The sequence below is a fragment of the Artemia sp. Qi Xiang Cuo genome, chromosome 13, assembly GCF_049724085.1.
Source record: "Artemia sp. Qi Xiang Cuo chromosome 13, ASM4972408v1, whole genome shotgun sequence".
NCBI classification, from domain to species: Eukaryota; Metazoa; Arthropoda; class Branchiopoda; order Anostraca; family Artemiidae; genus Artemia; species Artemia sp. Qi Xiang Cuo.
In genome coordinates this window covers 17,036,216-17,043,924 of record NC_142806.1, presented here as the reverse complement: position 1 = coordinate 17,043,924, position 7,709 = coordinate 17,036,216, and the positions used below count along the sequence as shown (strand labels likewise).

Genomic DNA, 7,709 nt, shown 5'->3' with positions numbered 1-7,709 from the left:
AACCATAAAAAAGGGTTCTTCTCTACCTTCTCACTGCTGATTGACTAAAGCACTTCTCATTATCAAAAGTGTTTTGTCACTTTGGAGACCTAAACGAAATTTAACTCTTTTTTTTCCTTATAAGTTGTTCGGTTCTTTTTTCGTTAATCTCCCAATTTCACTGACCAATAAATTGAGTTCGGAGCACAGTTTAATTTTGTTGTTTAAAATCCGCTCGGAATTCCTTCAAGCACAATAAGCCATTTTTATGCTCGGTTTTTCAGAGATTTTGAGCTAAATTACGAAGAACGAACTTTCAGTAGTCACTAAACAGTAGACGGCAGAAAAATCTAAACGATGAAAACGAGTGCAGTTAGTATTCCAATTCCAAAATACACCAAAAATGGTTTATTCATGAACTTTCAAATAACAATAAATCACACCTGCACTAACTAAAACAAAACTATTGAAGATGATTAAAGGAATGTGTCGATCCTGCGGTTCCTTCAAGATAAGGTTTTTCAATCCTAGGATTAAATTGTTGTCATTCAACCTAAGGACGTCAAATTTGAAACAAATGAGTGGTAAAGGCTAATACTAGTTGCTCTTTAGATGGAGGTTTTCTAGAACAAAAAGAGAGACAGTTTCAGATTGCTATATTTATGTTGATTTTTATGGTTTTGTTCAAGTAGATGACAATTTTTCTTCAGCCTCGTCTAATGGTTTCACATAGCCCTAGGCTATATAAGAAACTAAAAAAAAATTATGGAGTTCTTAATTTAGAATATACAGCAAGTATCAAGGAATAATATTTCCTTGTTATATCTTATTTTCATCTTATTTTGAATGAGTTTTTATCAATAGTTATGTTAGATTTTTACATACCCTAGGACTTTATAAAACTAAAGTGCGACGGATTTGTGGAACACTTTTGTAAACGTGTAATGAGAGTTTTTTCTTAATCTCTTAAGCTGTCTTTGATTTTCTCAGTGTCTCTTCTGCAAAGAACCCTGACGAGAACGCTAAACCAGCACAGGTCTCCTGTACAGAGGATGAAGATTTCTAATTTACCTTAGTGGGGACAAGAATAAGGACAAATTTCTTGCTTTTTTCTTATGCATGGCAGAAAGAAATCAGATACTGAAGCTTTTGAATTCCCCACGCATCTTCAGTGTGCTGGCGAAGCGATCTGTGAGCCATTTGAAACCATTTCCGATCGCACAAGAATAATCCTTGTTGTTTCAGATTGACTGTAATTTTATACCGGAGGGAAAAGTCAAACTCTTGATTTCAAAACAAAAATTGATGATTTAAACAGAAATCCCTATTTTTCAAAAATAAATCCACAGTAATCCATGGCATTTCCAATATCATGACAGGGGTTGAAAAAATCCATGTTTCCATGGATAAATCCAATGCGGTGGCAACCTTGCTTTAGCTCTATCAGTTGTTGCTGTAGTATAAGTTACATTATTTGAGCTTATACCCCTTTCAGACGCAAGGAGAAGCCCTCAAAACTAATTAGTATCATGGGATAACCGATCAGTTTTTACCATAGTACCGATCATTTTTGGGCTTAGGATTTTTTTCTAGTTTGCCTATGGTACCGACAGTTTTTTTTGTTTCATCGAACAAAAAAAAAAAAAAGAAGCATAGAGCAGTGTTGTGCTTTTTGCTAGATGACGCTCGTGTCCGTTATGCCCGTCCCAAGTATGCAGTCTTTTCCAAAACCGGATCGACTAGGTGTGGGGCTCGATTGGAGCTTTTTTTGCGGAACCCCCTCTATACATTAAGTTTTTAAGCAAAATTCAAATCCAGCATATAAATCGATAAATATATATATATATATATATATATATATATATATATATATATATATATATATATATATATATATATATATATATATATATATATATATATATATATATATATATATATATATATATATATATATATATATATATATATATATATATATATATATATATATATATATATATATATATATATATATATATATATATATATATATATATATATATATATATATATATATATATATATATATATATATATATATATATATATATATATATATATATATATATATATATGTATATATATTTATGTGTATATATATATACAGCTGTTTGTGTCTCACAAACATATATGCTATGTGTCTCACATATGTACGTATAACGTAGCTGTTTGTGTCTCATAATATTTCTTTCTCGAGACCTGTTGGGTTACGACTGTTCTAATAATTTAAATATATGAAAAATGTTCTTTAACATCTCCATTGGGATCTAAAATGTACATTTGGCCATTTGAATATCGTTCAAAATCACCTTCAGGGGTCTGTGATGGGTATGCAGCTAAATTGGTTTTGTGATATATTTGTCCAGCTATTTTGAAGCTGAAAACATTACGACTATTTTTGGTGCAATAATCACTTACGTTGAATGAAGCTAAAGCAAAACATGAAATCCAGTTTCATGTCTGTTTGTGGAACTCTTTAGAGAGCAAGTGATGTCCTATAACAGGCCAAACAAACACATTAATTTGGAAATTGTTGAAGCAGGAACGCAATTCGACCAAGCAGGCAGCAGCCCCCAAATAAATCATCTTTGCTGGCTACTTTTCCTGTAAGATAGTGGATGACTCCACAGTGAATTCATACAGAGTTGAAAGGTCCCAATGACTTGTAAACAGCACTTACGTAGTTTACGGCATCTTTGTAGTTTTTTACTGGGTTTTATGCCACAATTCCTTGGCATCGAAGATTGTTACGGTGCTGTTGTTGTAACATAATATTTTTTTTTCGTTACTTGTGTACATACTGATACACACTCGAGAAGTGGAGTTGGGTCAGTTCTAATGAAATATACCAAAATATAATAGAAATATAATACTTTATAAACAAATTTGGGCTACATTTCTGCACATTAGAAGGAGGGGGTAAAGTATAGCGGGTCTGCATGCAATTTGTGTTAGCTACAAATATTCTGCGTGTTATGAAGTAAGAATTGTTTTCTAACTTCATGCTGTCCAAATACTTTATCCCCACCCCAACCCCTTAATGTGCAAATATATAGCTCAAACTGTCTAATTCTAAAACACTCTATCATTCGTCTCTTGTTATCCATTGAGCATAAGATAACTGTCTCTTAACACGGAGAGATCAAATGAGTTTGTTCTTGAGTGTGTACTATTATGCGAGCAAATACCTTTTTTTATTTTTCGCTTTCATTTTTTATTTGTTCTTATTCTCGCTGTCCAAAGAGAACCCAGTTCCTTGTTCCTCACTGCCATTTTTGATACCCTTTATAATTTTTTCAGAATATCTGCCAATACTGAAATTTCTTGCTTTTCACTTTTTTTTTTGACAAGTTCTGATTCCTGCTGTTGCTTTGTACTTGTCGCTGCTGGTTATGTTTTAACTGCATATGTCTTTATAATTGTGGTCATAAATCTTTAAACCACATATTTTTCTGTTTCCGGTTTTCATTTTGATTTGTTAAAGTCGTCACTGTCGCATGTCTTATGACTGCATATTTTTTTTCTTTACTTTTGTTTATTAGTGGTTAGAATTATGGCTGCCACTTATACTTCAACTTCAAACTTCTTTATTATTCAATTTCTTTTTTGACTTGTTCTAATTGTCGGTTTCGCTAATATTTTAACTACATTTGTTTTTTATCTTTATTTTCGTTTATCGTTGCTTCAGAAATTTTTTCAATGTCTTTTACCTTAGTTGCTTGGATTGGTCTTCTCACTTTTGATGGTCTAGGACTCTAGGTTGTTCATTATCACCCGTCGTACTTTTACATTTCTCAGGTTGTTTTCTTGATCTAGACTCATTTGATGGTCCAGTTTGTTCATTTTCAGCTGACGGTTTTGTCCTCTTTTGTTCTTTTTTGTTCTAACGTTAATTTACGTTTGTGTCCCCTAGATATTATGAAACTGCTGAAAATACCTATTGAAATTTACATTATCTAAAGGCAAATGAATTTACATATTTCTAAATTTTTGTTCTGCAAATACTTCTAAAACGGTTTTAAAATCTGTTTTCCTTGTGTCTTCCCTTTCAGTCAACATGATTGCTAAAATATTCAGTCAATCCTGATTTATTGTTGATATGACATAGTTTTTTTTATTGGTTTTGAAAAATGATCTCTCTAGAAGCAATGCTTACTGTAATTGTTAAGAGCACTTAACAATTTCAAAAATCAGTTGTTCATTTTGATGGCGACACGGGGCCCGATTGGGCCCAATCGTTCCAAACGCCCCTTTTTCGGCCCTGGTATTTCCGATATCACAATGCCCTTGGCCTAAATTACCATGTGGTTGGACAATCCAAGCCTATATACTCCATTTCTGTGCAAGAATCATTGAAAACGAAGGGAACATCAACCATCAATCTGCTGTAGGCTAGCTTAAAAGAAAGAGATTTCAGCTAATGCTGATATAACATTGAACAGGAAAATACGCTTTGTCCACTGTCTTTTGTTTGTTTCTCTTAGATTGATCAGCTTGATTAAAAACTGGATAGCTTTAGCTTAGGGTTACCACCAGCCCAAGGAAAAAAAAAAATCAACAACAAGCATATTGCAAATGGGATCAAAGATGTGCCGCTTGTGTCGCTCGTGGTGCTACCTTGTGGCTAATAAGCATTTATTATGTAAAAACAAGCGAATTATCTTGAGTTCTTACATATTCGATTTTTTTTAATGCAAAACGGGTCAGGCATAACCGATGCGGTTTTTTTTTCTCTTGAATGATTCAAGATTCTGCGTCCTGTGGGATGCCGGGTGCGCTGACTTTTTTAATGTGTCTGGAATCCTCTGATTGAGAACTTAGATTCAAAGAAGAAATATGACTCTTGAAAAGCGAAATCCATGCACTCGTCGATTCTCAGGTACGCTCCAGGCTTCACTAACTGTTTGAGGCGGAAATTTCGCAGGTCAATCATTGTTCGCAGCTTGAAAAGCCTATCTTTATCGCCAGCTGTAATTGTACGATTGTCTCTGACATACATGTTTTTAGAATCTCTTCGAGTCTGTTTCTCAACACTTGACGATACAAAAGTGAAAACTAGGTCTCATAATTGGAAGTTGCGGTACCCTATTAACAGATTTATCCCAAAAAATACCTTATATATATTGTTCATTTACGTGGACATTACTGCCCTTCTGAAGAGAATAAATATTGGACTGAAAGACCAGAAGCTGGAGAAACTCATTGCTCAGGAAAGTGAGAAAAAAATTCATAGGAATTGATTAATGCCCTATATCCTTTAAATTAACCTTAAGACTGTATGAGTATAACTGGTGAGTTGTGCGACAATTTTATTTCAAGGTCTTTGGGGTTCAACCACTTTTGCCTTCTTTGTTAGTTCTTACATTTTTTTCGGTTGATCTGCTGAACGAGACGCTGTTGGAGATGCTGAACGAGACGCCGATGAAGTTGAAGGTGCAGCAAGGCAAGGGTCTGTATCGGTCTGGTTTGGGGAAGTGGCTGGCGAGTCTTCCCAGCATTTGGTACATCTGAAATTGGGAACATTAGCTGACGGCATACCAAACAGAGCCAGCGTCACAGCATTGTTCTCTGTGTCGGTGTGTTCCTGTAGATCCAGCTCTATCTCTTCAGACTGCTGAAACAAGTCAGCATCTTCATCCGAATCACTAAGATTGCTTTCAATCTCTTCCAAGGTGTTTAGTTTGGTAGACCAGTATGGTTTCGTTGGTAGATATTTGCTTTTGCAAGGTCTTGAACAGAGCCAACTATAAAACAAAACTATACGGGAGAGAGAGAGAGAGAGAGAGAGAGAAAGAGAGAGAGAGAGAGAGAGAGAGAGAGAGAGAGAGAGAGAGAGAGAGAGAGAGAGAGAGAGAGAGAGAGAGAGAGAGAGAGAGAGAGAGAGAGAGAGAGAGAGAGAGAGAGAGAGAGAGAGAGAGAGAGAGAGAGATAAGGAGAGAGAGATATAAGATAGAGAGATAGAGAGAGATAGAGAGAGAGAGAGACAGAGAAAGACAGAGAAAGAGAGAGAGAGAGATAGAGAGAGAGAGAGAGAGAGAGAGATAAGGAGCGAGAGAGATAAGGAGCGAGAGAGATAAGGAGCGAGAGAGATAAGGAGCGAGAGAGAGCGAGAGAGAGAGAGATAGTATAGTCCTAGGTACTATTTTGAGGGCGCCCCTGTACCAAACAGGTTTTTCTGGTAGATATAGTAGGCTACCGGTCCTATGGGTGAATATTTGTACAGGTCATTACACCTTTTCAAAGAGGAGTGAGTATAACTTGATTGGTGATGAGGATTCGAATAAAAGGAATAGTTTTCTTTACAACTCATATTAGTAAGAGAATTGAATTCAAGGAGAATAGTTTTTTATTTGCGAGTATATTAGTGGAGAAAAAAAATTAGTGGTGCATTTACACTATTGGAGATTAATGATGGAACCGACAGCAGCAGCAGCAACGATATACGAGTACCTAATGTAGCTCTGGAAATAACTGCTGGTTGCACACTATATCTTGAATGGGAAACTATGTATGCTAGATAAATGATATCAATAAGCGAATTTAAACAGGATGACCAGTAATTTATTGCTGGGAAATGAAAATTTCCAATTATATATAAAAGTCGATCAGCATTAGATATTATATCGAAATATATTGATGAGAACAAAATGTATCAGTGCTTATTACTCTTATGATTATTTTTAATAAGAATGTGTCTAAATCAATGGTATTTTTTTTCTTTATTTTTTATAAAAGCGTATTTTTCCTCTTGTCGAAAAAAGAAATTATGATTATTAGTTATTAGGTTATGAGAGATATAGGACTAAAAAAAAAAAAAAATTTAGTTTTTCGAGAAAGAGCGAATAATTAGTAATATATTTACTATGGAAGAATATTTGATTATATGTGAATTTTTTATATATTTTTATATTAAAAGGAATATATTTTCTATTAGACTACTTGTCGATATAATGAAAACTGATTCTCCATCATTAGACTATTGTATGAAGCTTCTACATCGTGGTCCAAATGCATTTACACAATTTATTGATATATTGATCACGAAAGGGCAAAATGATATTATGGATATGCTTTTAAACATTAGTTTTTTAGAAATTTATGACTTTTTTTCATAAGATAGATGGTTCTCAAGGATGATTTACTCCTCTCTATCTCCCTCAAACAATTTTTTTTATTTGTTAGTTCAGTTTCATTGTGGCAGTGAGAGTCTCAACACATGGAAAAATTTTCCCTACATCTCCGTTATGCATGTACTCACAGGGCAGCTGGTCATCATGTGAGAATTGCACAATGATTGAGGAGTATGATGAAAAGTGTAGACTATGCAACCCGTGTAAATTGCATAGAGGATATGCTCTACAAATTAATGGTTGTAATTCCTGTCTTGAAGAGGTGTTTGACTCTCACCCTAGAGGTCACCTATGCCCCAATTGTCATTATGATAAATGTAAGCAGCGGGAGAGAAAATATTCCGGTATGATTGGAAAGAATCCTCACTGTGATTTTAGTTTACAGGTACGACATTAGTATCGTCGTGGTTATAAATTGTTCTTGGAGCAGGACCCGGGTCAAAGATTCAACTGTTGGAACAACAAAAGAATATGGTTTCCACGTCATCGTTGTGAAGACACTGGGTGTTATGATTATAAGCCCACTGATTTTTATTTGGCTGTGACGGAATGTGATTC

General features: G+C 34.6%; 1 protein-coding gene across 1 annotated transcript in view; it reads right to left on the bottom strand.

Moving 5' to 3' along the window:
• Window positions 1-2,247: 2,247 nt before the first annotated feature.
• Window positions 2,248-7,709, bottom strand: part of LOC148945020 (uncharacterized) — an 8,621-nt gene continuing 3,159 nt past the window's right edge. The window contains exons 2-3 of the mRNA XM_089098925.1: window positions 5,385-5,635; window positions 2,248-2,398 (exon numbers count right to left, since the gene is read on the bottom strand). Of these exons, the coding sequence (XP_088955051.1) occupies window positions 2,248-2,398; window positions 5,385-5,635 (402 nt within the window). The remainder of the gene's footprint in view (window positions 2,399-5,384; window positions 5,636-7,709) is intronic.